Source organism: Mastomys coucha, unplaced genomic scaffold (assembly GCF_008632895.1).
Source record: "Mastomys coucha isolate ucsf_1 unplaced genomic scaffold, UCSF_Mcou_1 pScaffold3, whole genome shotgun sequence".
Taxonomy (NCBI): domain Eukaryota; kingdom Metazoa; phylum Chordata; class Mammalia; order Rodentia; family Muridae; genus Mastomys; species Mastomys coucha.
In genome coordinates, this window is record NW_022196909.1 from 5069723 (window position 1) to 5084511 (window position 14789).

At 42.8% G+C, this 14789-nt stretch overlaps 1 protein-coding gene across 1 annotated transcript in view; it reads left to right on the forward strand.

Annotated features, from left to right (window-relative positions):
- Lama4 (laminin subunit alpha 4) overlaps positions 1-14239 on the forward strand; it is a 157905-nt gene extending 143666 nt beyond the window's left edge. The window contains exons 33-38 of the mRNA XM_031348564.1: positions 352-507; positions 1567-1726; positions 4646-4776; positions 6969-7062; positions 7804-7923; positions 13949-14239. Of these exons, the coding sequence (XP_031204424.1) occupies positions 352-507; positions 1567-1726; positions 4646-4776; positions 6969-7062; positions 7804-7923; positions 13949-14094 (807 nt within the window). The 3' untranslated portion in view covers positions 14095-14239. The remainder of the gene's footprint in view (positions 1-351; positions 508-1566; positions 1727-4645; positions 4777-6968; positions 7063-7803; positions 7924-13948) is intronic.
- Positions 14240-14789: the final 550 nt, after the last annotated feature.

Consider the following 14789-nt stretch of genomic DNA (forward strand, 5'->3'; position numbering starts at 1 on the left):
AAAAAAAAAAAAAAAAAATAGAGGAACACTTGCTCTAATGCATGAAATGGTAAACCCAAGGAGAGCCAGGGAGGGGGGAAATGCCAATATACATAAAGCAAGGGGGCCTAGAAACAGTTCGCAATAAAGACATCTGCTCTAGGGCAAAAATCAAGACATGAAGTTTCTGGCATTCCAAGAACAAGAGAGGGAGAATGGGCAGCCCTGACCTTCCGAGATGGGCTCACATTTTTGAAGACTTTCTGTACCTTCCCAGAGCATTGCGATACCAGGGTTTGGAGAGTGGACAACACAGCCTTCCCCCAGTTTGGGGACATACCTACAGCAAACCATTTCCTCCTTTCTCTCCAGGTGATATTTATTCGGGAAAAGAGCAGTGGCCGACTGGTCATTGATGGTCTACGAGTGCTAGAAGAAAGGCTTCCCCCTAGTGGTGCTCCTTGGAAAATCAAGGGTCCCATTTATCTGGGAGGAGTGGCTCCCGGAAGGGCTGTGAAGAACGTCCAGGTGAGCCAGCTGTGGCAGGGCTGAGCCACTGAGCCCTTGAAGCGGAAGCACACTGATTCCAGGTCCTCATTTTACAGAGTAGGAACCTAGTAAAAGTGAAGCAGTTTTATTGGAGGAAAAAGAGAAATCCTAGGATGGATGTCCTGTAGGATTGCTGCCTGCCCTGGAGCATTTTGACTTTTAAAATGGAAATAAGATGAAAAAAAGTTTAATAGGCACAAACTGTCCTGAAACTTATTTCTCCAGGGGGTTTTATTAGTTCTGCAAGTACTTATAACTTTAATGTAAAACTACAGTAAGACAAGATAACAAGTCATCCTACTATATTACTAAATGTAAAAAAAAAAATTCGGCTCATTTAAATTCAGTTCCATTTTTTCTCTTTCTACAATTTCTAAATATGCACAGAATACACATATAAGTGGAAGAATTGAGAATATAAGAAACATTTTTGTAAATCAAATTATAACTAATATCTCTTTTTAAAGTGTTTCTCAGTGAGAGGAGTATATCAAAGGACTTCATTTACCTTAAACACACACGTCGATTTGATTTTATCACAGGGTCAGTACATGGCTAAGTTCCTTTGGTAGATAGGAAGCAAAGGTGGTTTACGTTATAATTAGACTTGAAGTAAATAGCCAGTTCTGTGGCAGGCATTTTCACTGTTCCTAAATGTGGTATAAAACCAGTTGTGTACACTGACCCAAGTGTAATGTCCCATAGTATGATAAATTCGCAACCGCATTACAAGCTAATGAAGCCAGATCCGGCAAGCTTCCTCCCGTTGGTATAGTACTTTCATCCACATTCGCGATCTTGGACTCAGCCGCATTCCTGAAGGAAAATGAATACAATTGACAACTAGAAAACCTGCAATTGCAACTTATTAATACAAAATCCCAGCTTTGATGAATTAGTTAAAAGTTATTGCCAGGAAAGAGCAATATTGATCATTCAGAAAGCTAAGATGAACAAGGGCTAGCTCACTTGTTTACTTCTCCGTGGTACATCTTGGTGCTGGGCAAGGGGATTTTAAGTGACTTCTTCTTCTTTCAGATTAACTCCGTCTACAGTCTCAGTGGCTGCCTTGGCAATCTCCAGCTCAATGGTGCCTCCATCGCCTCCGCTTCTCAAACGTTTAGCGTGACCCCTTGCTTTGAAGGGCCAATGGAAACAGGGACTTATTTTTCCACAGAAGGAGGCTATGTGGTTCTAGGTAACGTGACCACAGTGATGTGATTACAGTTAGTCCCACCTAAACTCCAGTTAAAGTTTGCTCCCCAGTACAACACATAAATAATGGGGGGGGGGGGACTGTGAGAGATAATCCAGTCATTAGAAAAAGATTACATTGCTCAACATCAGAATGTATTGTTATAAACTCCTAGCCCCTCTTCACCTCTCTCTTTTCTCGTGCATCTCTCTCTTCTCTCTTCTCTCTCCCCTCTCTCTTCTCTCTCTCCGGTCTCTTCTCTCTCTTCTCTCTCTCTCCTCTCTCTTCTCTTTCTCCTCTTTCCCCTCTCTCCTCTTTTCCCTCTCCCCTCTCTCTCCTCTCTCCTCTCCCTCCCTCCCTCTCTCTCTCTTCTCTCTCTCCTCTCTCCCCTTCTCTCTCTCCTCTCTTCTCTCTCCCTCTCTTTTTTCTGTCTTCTCTCTCCCTCCCTCTCTCTCTGCTCTTTCTCCCTCCCTCTCTCCTCTCTCCTCTCTCTCTTCCTCCCTCTCTCTCCCCCCTTCTCTCTCTATACATACATCCATAGAGCCTCCCAACTCTGCAGTACAGATGTTACCATCATACTTTCCCTCCAGGACTGTGAGCCGAATAAACCTCCTTTCTTTGTAAATCAACCAGTATTAGGAATTCTGTTATAGCACCAAAACAGACTAAGACAATGATGGAAGTTGAAAGCATGAATCCAGAAATGGCTTTTTTCCTGGAGATAGTTAACAGAGAATTTTAAGCTCACTGTTAAAATTTAATAATGCCAAGCTTATCCCTGTAAGATGACCTCTTTCCTCAGGGACCAATGTTAGCCTTTTTATTGTTTCAAACCAAATACCCAACACCAATCCTTGTTTGCAATCCTTGGCTGAGCTTCTGGGTGCAGACCATCTTGACACAGAACTTTCTGCGCTGTCCTGTGTCCCGGTCTATGTCAGTTCTTGGCCACATTATTCTTCTATGTTTTCTTGATTGTTAGTATGAACTATTGTCCCCACTAAAGGAAATTACACCCATACACACACACACACACACACACACACACACACACACACACATGCACACACATATACACACACACACCCTGTGCACTGTCCTTGGGAGACCTTATTCTGAAGACATCCTCCCAAACATTACCTCCCGGCTCATGCATTCATCAGCTTTTATTACACGCAACATGTAGGGTTATCTGTGTGCTGGACAATGATGGACTGAAATCTTAGGAGCTGCTGGGCGGTGGTGGCGCATGCCTTTAATCCCAGCACTTGGGAGGCAGAGACAGGCAGATTTCTGAGTTTGAGGCCAGCCTGGTCTACAGAGTGAGTTCCAGGACAGCCAGGGCTACACAGGGAAACCCTGTCTCAAAAAAACAAAACAAAAAAAAAAGAATTTTGGGCATTTGTATAGGCCACTGTATAATTTATGTTCTATCTCTTGAGTATTGTCTAATACCTGAAAGGCCTGGCATGGTGGTAGACACTTTAATCCTAGCACTCTCAAGATCTCTGTGAGTTTGAAGCCAGCCTGACCACATAGCAAGTTCTAGGTCAGCCAGAGCTACACAGAGAGACCCAGTGTAAAAACAAGAAAAGAAAGGAAGAGAAGAGAAAAGAAAAGAAAGGAAGAGAAAACAAAAGCATTGGGAAATTTTTAAGTTACTTATAAGAAAACATATCAAGTAGACACTATTAAAATGCCTCTGTTTACAACAAGCCTTTAATTTCCTGTATATATGGGGGGGACGGGTTGTGTACACATGAATACAAGTGTCAGACGAATGTATCTGCTCCCTGGAGCTAGAGTTACAGATGGTTGTGAGCCACCCAATGTTAGTGCTAGCAACTAAACTCAGATTCACTGGAAGTGTAGTATGTGCTCTCAACTGTTGAGCCATCTGTCTAGCCCCACTCTTTTTACCTTTTTTAAATTAATTTTATGCATATGTGTGCTTGCCTATACGTATGCCTTTGTACTGCATGCATGCCTGCTGTCAACAGAATCCAGAAGAAAGTTCTGGATCCCTTAGAATTAGATAGTCATGATCTGCTCTCTGCGTGCTGGAAATTGACCCCACATTCTTTGAAAGAGCAGCCAGCACTCTTAACCACAGAGTTATCTCCCCACCACCATCACCTCCACCACCATCACCTCCACCGCCATCACCTCCACCACCATCACCTCCACCCCATCTTATTCTTAATAAGCAATGTTTTAGCTCACCACAGCAACAGTTTCTAAATCCTAGCACCAGCTAATTTTAAAGTTAAAATTATCTTACAATACAGTTAATGAAATTCCTTCCTAAACGACTACAAAATGAAATCTGTCTTCCAAAGTTGCACACTGGAGCCCCTCCAGGCAGGGCTCCCCATCTCCCATGCAGAACCAGCCAGGCATACCCAGGAGACCATCTGGAGCTGTTTCCTGGGAGCTCCAAGTTCTCCAGCCACTGTGCGTGGCTTCAAATTACAGTCTCCGCCCAAATGTTCCTATCCTCCTTTTTTAAAACTATGTATCCAGATTTCATCCTTTGCCCTAACTGCCCTGCCGTCCTTGTGTTTTATTTATTATAGTGTGTATGTTACACGCACTATGTGTGCATAAGGGGGGCAGACACACAGCATAGCTCATGTGTAAGATCCACGCACTATGTGTGCATAAGGGGGGAGGACACACGGCACAGCACATGTGTAAGATCACAGGACAGTTCTGTAAAGTTGGTTCTTTCCTTCCACCTTTTGCAGCAAGTGCTCTACTACTAAGCCATCCTGCCATCCGCCTCCCTCTCTTAAAGGAGTGAATGCAGGGTGGAGCGCTGCTGCCTTGGCTTGCCTTAGCATATAGAGTACTTCCATAGTGTCCTACGCTCACAAAGTCACTTTACTTGGCTCTCTTGGTAATCTCTATTTCCCTCCGCAGATGAATCTTTCAATATTGGGTTAAAGTTTGAAATTGCCTTTGAAGTCCGTCCCCGGAGCAGTTCTGGAACCCTTGTCCATGGCCACAGCATCAACGGGGAATACCTGAACGTGCACATGAGAAACGGACAGGTAGTGTCCTGAGAGTTAACAGGCTAGCTCGTCTAACCCTGAGTGCCGATGTAAACGGACAGGTAGTGTCCTGAGAGTTAACAGGCTAGCTCGTCTAACCGAGTGTCCTGACAGTTAACAGGCTAGCTCGTCTAACCCTGAGTGCCAATGTAAAGCAGCGGATGTGTTTCACAGAGTTCGTTCATCAGTCTTCCTAGTGGACTAGAGAGGAAAGCTGAACACGAGTGCTAAGTGTGTGCAATGCTGGTGTTCACATTCACATACTGGGAATTCATTAGAACAGAGTCATACGACTATGGCAAGACTACCAGAAAGTCACCACCACCAACATGGCATTTTAAGGAAAAAAAAATTACAAGAAAGCTTTTTCTGCAGATAAAAAGTAAAATATAGTCTTGTTCCTTTCTTGCTCCCTTGCTATACCCACTTCCCATCCCCTCCCCCCTCCCTCTCTACATGTTCATGGCTGGCCTCTAATTCTCTTCTCCCTCCCTCTGCCTCTACCACCCTCCCCATGCCCCGAATAAACTCTATTCTATACTTAAAAAAAAAAGTAAACTATATCTACTTTCCAACGTCCACGAATGTGAACACATCCTTCTGAATGCTTATATGCTTATCACAGATATGCATGTGTGTGTGCTTATCACAGATGTGCATATGTGTATGTGTGCTTATCACAGATGTGCATATGTGTATGTGTGCTTATCACAGATATGCATGTGTGTGTGCTTATCACAGATGTGCATATGTGTATGTGTGCTTATCACAGATGTGCATATGTGTATGTGTGCTTATCACAGATGTGCATGTGTGTGTGTGCTTATCACAGATGTGCATATGTGTATGTGTGCTTATCACAGATATGCATGTGTGTGTGCTTATCACAGATGTGCATATGTGTATTGTACTTATCACAGATGTGCATATGTATGTGTGCTTATCACAGATGTGCATGTGTGCGTGTGTGCTTATCACAGATGTGCATGTGTGTGTGTGTGCTTATCACAGATGTGCATGTGTGTGTGTGTGCTTATCACAGATGTGCATATGTGTGCGTGTGCATATTATTCTCAGTTACCAGAAGTTTGAACTATGCTATAGTTAAACACCACATTCACCCTAAATACGACTAAGAAACATTCAGGAAGGTGTGCAAATAAGTTTAAAGGAAAAGGAATATTTTCATTATGCCTCAAACTTAATATAACTAAGCTTTATTTGGGTTCTAGTACATACAATTAGGCCATTAAAAAAACTTAGCTGTCATAAGACCCTAAAATGAATACATGTGTATATATATTTTTCCATGTATTATTTTATATAATACATATAACTCTTGTATTATATACATTATATATTAATATTATACTATATATTACATGTTTTGTTAGTATATAACATATGCTATATACTATATATGTATTAGTTACCAGGTATTGAGTACTATTCTAAAAGATTTATGCAAGTGAATTGACTCAGCCCTCCTATTCTCTCAAAGATGTACATAGTATTATCACACTTAGTTTACGTCTGAGAAAAATGGGACAGAAACAGCTTGGCTTCAAAGTCCATTCTCTTCACCAATATCTTTTATTTTTTCATTTTTGATTGCAAAAAACTTTTCATTCAATACAGTTTGATCATGTTTTTCTTCTCCTTCACCTTCTCCTAGATCCTCCCAACCTCCCTATCTACCCATTTTTACATTCTCTCTCTTTAAAAAAAAAAAGACAAAAATAAAAATCAAAACAAACAAGCAAAAGGTAAGACAAAAATAAAATGGCAAAAAAAAATTGTTTTTTATAAGAGTGAGTTGAGTTTGTTGTGCTCTAACCAGCTATGCTGGGCACAGGGCCTGCCCTGGAGTATCTCCAGGCTCTCAAGCTGCTTTGTATAAACAGAACACAGTAGGTGAAGTAAGCAAATTCATTGTGTTTCAGTTCTTACCAGCCCTCTATTTCTGTCCAGTAGAATTACTTTTTTCTCTCTCCAAAGATGTACTTTACTATTTTAATGTAAACTGTTTCTATCACCTACCAAAGAGTGACCTCTTGTGTTCACACTGCAACTGTACTCATATGAGTATTTATTCAGGGTATTTCTTATCTGTGGTAGGTTAGTTATGAAACTCAGTTTTGCCTTGATGGTGAGAAATTAAACTAACTATATAACATGCCTCATCTTGGCAGGTCACAGTGAAAGTCAACAACGGTGTCAGAGACTTTTCTACCTCAGTGACTCCCAAGCAGAATCTCTGTGATGGCAGATGGCACAGAATCACAGGTGAAAAACTTAGAATGTCCCGGGTATCACATACGTATCTGAGCCCACATGGCACATGGAGACATGGAGGGTGGTGTCCTGGAAGAACTTAGAGTTTATTCGATATTGATGGATGACTAAAATGTGGACACGCCCTTAGCTGTTGAGCCATCTTTCTAGCCCCACAGCTACTTTTTCTTTCTTCTTATTTTAAAATTAATTTTATGTATATGCCTGCATGCATGCCTGTGAAGCACAGGCATGCCTAGTGTCAACAGAATCCAGAAGTGGATGATGGATCCCTTAGGATTAGATGGTTGTGAGCTGTTCTGTGCATGCTAGGAATTAAACTCAGGTGCTCTGAAAGAGCAACCAGTGCTCTTAAACCTGAGCCATCTCTCTACCACCACCACCACACTTGGCTATTCTAAATAAGCAACGAATATGAATAATAAAAGCATGAATATGAATACTACCAAAATAGTGCCAAAATATGTCATGAAACTTTTGGAGCAAAAAAAGAACAAAAACAAAAACAACAACAACAACAACAACAAAAAAAAAACAGTAGCATGTAGTCTAACTTTCTAAGGAAAATGTCACTATGATTACTCGGTTAATTATGCTTAGACATTATTGCTGTTCTCAATGATAGAAGAGTATGGGGATCTTTATTCTGGACTGTATTGGTGTTGTGATAATTTATTTCCTGTAAAAATTACCCTGTTATCACATGTAACCAGTCTTTGTCCTGCTTTTCAGTTATTAGAGATTCAAACGTGGTTCAGTTGGATGTAGATTCAGAAGTAAACCATGTAGTTGGACCGTTGAACCCAAAGCCAGTGGATCACAGGGAGCCTGTGTTTGTTGGAGGGGTTCCAGGTAAGTGCTTCTGAGAACGTACACCCTTCCAAATCCAGAAAAACTCAGTAAGCCCTCATAGTTGTTGTTATATTAAGAAGTGAGCCATGTATCTTCATAACTCACCTAAAAATTCAAAAGGTCCTATATGCCATGGCCCTTAATAGGAAAGAGCAGCAAAGCACTGAACTTGATCACAACACTAAAAAAATAAAAGTAATATACCAAAACTTGAACTCTGCATTCAAGATTAATAACACATAAAAGTATACTCAACAGGAGATGATTCCATCTGGCTGTGTTCTCTCTCTCTCTCTCCTCTCCTCATCCTTCCCCTTTAAATATCCTTCACACACACACGAACACCACAGAGAAAATTCAATATCCTTCACACACACACGAACACCACAGAGAAAATCCACTTATGAATGTCAGTGCCATAGGACCCAAGAACCTTGAGAATGAAATGTTCACTGACAATTGCTCCCTTACACAATAGGAAAGAGTGCATGCTTCCCCTGGCCAGACTTAGTCTGAATTGTGAAGACACCTGTCAATCATAAGTTATGTTCCCCCCCCCCCCCATGGAATAGCATTCCCTAAGAGAGGTTTCCAGCTATAGTTCTGTAAACAGCTGCCAAACTGGAATCTCATTCAGGATAGTGAGAAGGCATTTGAAGGGCTGCCTACAATTAGTTCATGCCCCTAGAACAAGGACCATTACCTTAATGTTGAACATGACTGTTTTTATGTATTCCTCTAGTTTGGAGAAGTTGAAAGTAAAAGCTAGAGAGAGGGTTGTAAAATGGAGATATTTAAGCTTTTTATCTGGAATTTTGTGAGAAACTTAGTAATCTCCTAACTAGATTTTTCTACTGTATCATATAAAGGTAGTCAATGACTTAAGAAGAGAAAAATCTACAGATAGAATCAAGCATCTTACCTTGTGTGCTCTCAAAGTAGTAGTAACCAAGCATGCCTCTTCTTTCTCTGCTGATGTTTTCAGATACCAGCTGTGGTAGTCTGAATGAGAGTGGCCCCCATAGGATCATATATTTGAATGCTTAGTCACCAGGTACTATTTACAAAGGATTAGGAGGTGTGGCCTTGGTGGAAGAAGTGAGCCACTCTGTGTGTGTGTGTGTGTGTGTGTGTGTGTGTGTGTGTGTGTGTGTTGGGGGGCGATGTCTCTGAGTTTTCTAAAGTCTGGGTCAGGCCCAGTCTGTCTCTCTTCCTGCTGCATCAGGCAGGATCAAGATGTAAAGCTCTCAGCTACCTCTCCAGCACCATGCCTGTCTGCAGGCCACCATCCTTCCCACCATGATGATAATGGACTAAATCTCTGAAACTGTAAGCCAGCCCCAATTAAATGCTTTCTTTTTTACAAGAGTTGCTTTGGCCATGCTGTGTTTTCACGGCAATAGAACAGTTAGATACCAGCATTCCCAACAATGGAAACTCGAGAGCCAAAAGGCATAGATAAGATCCTCAAAAAGCAAACCCCCTCTTGTATTTCACACAGGTACTCACACCAGTATCCCCCAGTCCTCTCCCTCTGTTCTGGCTTTGATTCTGAAAGGGACTCTAGGAAAGGCCGCCATTGCACCTTGTGTTATTACCTGTGAAAACTGTCTCGTGTCAGTTCTATTTCTTCACATTGCCTCCTTCCTAGAAATCACAATAAGGTAATAGCTTCAGCTATTTCACAGGTTTCCCGTGCACACAGGATTAAATTAAACAAACCACTCACCTGTCCCCCTCCTTGCCCTTGCCTCTGGTCTCCCTGTAGTGTCTGAGACTGAAGTTCCTTAATATCCAGGGATACTGCCTTTGTTCCAGACCTTCACACAAGTACTTGGGGATACAATTTCTAGTAAATATTGCCCTTCCTTTTTCTGCTCGTACCTTTCCATAGAACAGCTTTTCCTAGTCCTCCAGCCTAATTCCTTATGGATCCCTTAGGCTTGCCTTCTCCTTCGAACCTTTCCCCTTAGGATTCACACAGTACCACTGTTGTAAAACTGTACTGGATACTCTCCTATTACCATGATAGAATACAGTGACCAAGGCCATTTATAGTACATGGAGTTTATTTAAGCTTACAGTTCCAGGGGGTTACAGTCTATGGCCGCAGGATCAAGAGGATGATAACATCTTTTTTTGATGGTGGTGGTCGGGGGGCAGGGAAGGCTTCTCTGTTTAGCCCTGGCTGCCCTGGAACTCATTCTGTAGACCAGGCTGGCCTTGAATTCAGTGCTGGGATTAAAGGTGAACTGATCACATCTTAAATGGCAAGCACAGAGCAGAGAGATCAAACTCCTTAAAGCTCTCAACGCCTGCCTCCAATGTCACCTCTCCTCCAACAAAGCCATACTCCTAAACCTCCCAACCAGTGCCATCAGCTGGGGACCACATATTCAAATGCCTGAGACCATGGGAACCTCTCACTCGAACCATCACAGGAATTTACCACAGAACACTGTTGAAGCTCCGTGGTACTTGACCTTCTGACAGGAAACAACAGTCCATTCCCTAACCAGCATGCACTGCTAAGCATCTGTCCAAGCTCTTGGTGGCAAAAGAAGTCTGTGTCTCCAGGGCAGAAGCTGCAGCATTTGTTCCTCTCCCTGGGCCTGAAGAGCTACCCATGCGATTCACGAGAACTTAGTGGACTCATTTGCTTTCTGAGTCTGATGCTAGCACCACACACAGCTGTCAGTAAGAGCCACAGACTGAGTGAACAAGAGTCACCTAAAACTGAGACCAGGGTGTCCAAACACATAATGAACAGCAGGATTTTGCTAGTGAGCCATCTCACGGGGACTAGCAACCCGTGGTCAGATCCAGGGGCCCACCTTATCCATGTTCCAATCCAGCAACCCACCATATCCATGGTTTGACTCATGGTCGAATCCAGGGGCCCACCTTATCCATGTTCCAATCCAGCGACCCACTATATCCATGGTTTGACTCATGGTCAAATCCAGGGGCCCACCTTACCCGTGCTCTGATCCAGCAACCCACCATATCCATGGTTTGACCCATGGTCAGATCCAGGGGCCCACCTTATCCGTGCTCTGATCCAGCGACCCACCATATCCATGGTTTGACCCAGCAGCCCACGGTGCCTCTGCAGCTTTTCATTCCATCCAGGAACCATGCCTACAGCAAACACAATTATAATTTAAGCTGTCTGTGGCTAATTCTGTCATCTTGAGCTGTTTGAGATTAATTCCACTAAAATCACGTCAGAAACCAGGACATTAAGAATGATAACTAAAGAAATTAAGCCTACATAGAAGCCCTATCTATATACCCCGAATTCTCTTGAAATGCCAGTCACTCTTACACAGCACACAATTTGGATAACACATTTTCTCATGTCCTCGTTTGTTTCCTATGACTGTAATAAACATTATAATCAAAACAACTTAGGTAGAAATGGAGGGACGACAAGGTAGGAAATCAGGGAGAGGCCCTGGGGTGCTGTTTACTGCCTGGTTTGCTCAGCTACATTTTTTATACAACCCAAGAACAATTGTCCAGGGGTATCATGGGGTGGTCCCTTGAACATCAATCATCAATCATTAATCAAGAAAATACCCTGAGGCCCAATCTCATGAAGGCAGTTCCACAACTGTTATTTCTCCTTCCCAGACAACTCTAGCTTCTGTCAAGTTGACCAAAACAAGTTAGCTATCACATCTCACTAAAAAGTTAATAAATAGCCAAGTGGTGGTGGCATACGCCTTTAATTCTAGCATTTAGGAGACAGAGGCAAGTGGATCTCTGAGTTGGAGGCCAGCCTGGTCTATAGAGAGTTCCAGGATAGTCAGGGCTACACAGAGAAACAGTGTCTCAAAAAACCAAAAATGGATAATAAATAAAATTCATTTAACTATTACACATATACACACTAACTTTCCTGTATGATAATTTAAAAGTTAAAGAGCTAGGCAGTGGTGGCGCATGCCTTTGATCCCAGCACTTGGGAGGCAGAGGCAGGAGGATTTCTGAGTTCGAGGCCAGCCTGGTCTACAGGGTGAGTTCTAGGACAACCAGGGCTACACAGGGAAGCCCTGTCTTGAAAAAACAAACAAACAAAAGTTAAAGAATCTTTGAGGTTAGTGAAGCACATTCCCAAGTCTAACCAATCACTATTGAAAACTCCACATTATTTTCTATAGAATATAGTCAAGCCTTCATTTGATCATTTTCTCTTCAATTCTGTGTTAAGTGGGTGGAAGAATGGCTCAACATTGAAGTGCATGATGCTGAAGCATGAGATCTGGGGTTCAGATCCCAGGGCCCACATAAAATCTTGATATTGTCCACAGCACGCATGGAATCCCGACACTGAGGGCAGCAGAGACAGAAGGATCACTGGGCATCAATAGCTCAGTAGAAACAAAATAGTGTGCTCAGAGTATGAGGAGAAAGAAAGCCTTCGTCCAAAAAGTAAGGCAGAGAGAGAGACTGAAGGACACTTAACACATGCCTCTTACTTCACACATAGGTGCATGCACTACACTCTTACACACACACACACACACATACACATACACACACACACATAAGCACAAAAACAAATGTGTTCATTTTGTTAACCAATTACTCAGGACCCTAGGGCACCTTTCTGTCACCACATATAATTAATTTCATGGTACGCCATGCGGACCATAATTGCTATATTAATTATATTCTCCAGATGATTTTCCACATGACCCAAGGGTAGACAGCTCAGGCAGCATGCATGGAACCTGTGTCCCTCTTTGCACAGATCGCAGAGGGTTTAGAAGACCCCTCTTCTCTGGCTTTAGCTCAGTTTTTATTCTAAGGATGAAGTACACTGAGCAGGCTGTACAAACAGGAAGCCATTCTGCATTAGATACAAATAAAAGGAGCTGACCTCTGGGTCAGCTTTTAGAGAGAGGGTTCTTCTCTGTAGTCCTGGCTGTCCTGGAACTCACTTTGTAGATCAGCCTGGACTCCAGCTCACAGTTCCGCCTGCCTCTGGCTCCTGAGTGCTGGGATTAAAGCGGTGTGCTGCCATCATCAAAGCTAACGCGTTATGCTTACTGTTCTAAAGGGGAGAGCAGTTTCCCTTCTTTACTTTCAGCGCTCGGGTTCTGTGCATACTTACTCTGCACTGCATTCCGATGCGCCAGGGCAGCTGCTTGGCGCTGCTGGTTTGGTCTCCAGCTTTATCTGCCTTCCTCGGTTACAGGTTGCCAACTGTCTTTCCCCCTTTGTCTGCCGCCGCTCCCATCGCTGTGTGTTTATAACACTGAGCTTTGACTAAATGGATTTTAATTTCATAATATGTATAAGCTCTCCAAGTTGCTTTAAATTATATTGCTTCTATAATCTCAACACACCTAATTCTATCGGTATAATAAGCATCAGGCTTCTTCAGGATGCCTAATTACCTTAGGAGAAGGTTCCCGGCATGCTGGAAGGCACCTGTGTCCAGACAAAAGTCTGTGCTAGTTAGCACTTCCCTATTTATAGTTCTTAAGCCAGGAGCTCAGAAAAATTAAATTTTACCTCGTTTGAATTCATTATTTTCTCATTATATTCTATAAGCTTGGCAAAAATGTAGAGGCTTAAGGTTGACAGGTAATGAAGATAGGGATTAAACAGAAATAATAACTCTGTGGGAAAAAATGACAGGGAAATGCAAATTCCTTTTCCCTTCTTAGCAAAACCCAGGAAACAAATAAGGCCTCGGGGACATTAACTCGGAAGGGCACAGGTAGATCATGAAAATTCACTGGTTGAGGCTTCACAAGGAAATGGAGAATTTCAGCAATGGAAGACAACCCCAGTATGCACAGGAATTTGATCACAAAAACATTCAAATCCCCATGTATTCTCATTCTTCCTGAGAGTCCACTAGAGAACTGTGAGCCATTTCTGGCAAGGCCGGGGCACAGGGGACGGAATCATTTTGAAAGTCTGAGAATCTTCCAGTTTATTCCAGGAGCTGATACTGGGGCTTGGAATTCCCTGCATTGACATTTTTTTTTCCTATATCTCTTTTCAGAGTCTTTACTGACACCACGCTTGGCTCCCAGCAAACCCTTCACAGGCTGCATCCGCCACTTCGTAATTGATGGGCGCCCGGTGAGCTTCAGTAAAGCAGCCCTGGTCAGTGGCGCTGTGAGCATCAACTCCTGTCCCACAGCCTGACACAGCTGCAAAGCTGCTGAAGCGAGCGAGTTCTGCCTAGCGCTGAAATAACACAGAAGGGCTGGGGGACTAGAACCTCCCTCCCTCCAGAAGCTCGCACCTGGTTGAAGGGGAATTCAATAAATCAGAGACCGGCTGCTTCCTATTTCTTATTTGAATTCAAATTCATCCTGGGGATATAAATGTCTGCAGCAGACAGCAATTCAAAGAGTGGAAGAGTTCCTTATACTGAGAGTCCATGTACCAGTTCAGCTGGTAAAGCTACTGCTGTCTCTAATAGTAGAAAGGGTTCTTAGCCAGCCCTGGTGTACAAGCCAAATGTGACCTCGTTCTCAGAGGCAGCCATCTTTCAGGGAAGACCTTTCAATGCATACCCAACTCTTGTTTGTCCTCAACTACTTTCTCCTACCTTTCATTGTTGACTTGCTGACAACCTAAATTAGATTACCCATATTTACCTTTACACTAGTGACAGCTCTAAGGGGTTATGTTTTCTGTGGCTGTGGAGATGACTCAGAGCACAAGCCAGATGAACTGAATTAGATCCTCAGCCCCGTAAGGTGTCCGTAGAATTAACCTATGACCTCCCAACAAATGCCACGTGTGCCTCACATGTACTGTACTTGATACAGTACAAGGCACATATGTGCACACATAAATACAAACATATAAACTTTTTAAAAAGGAAATTGTAG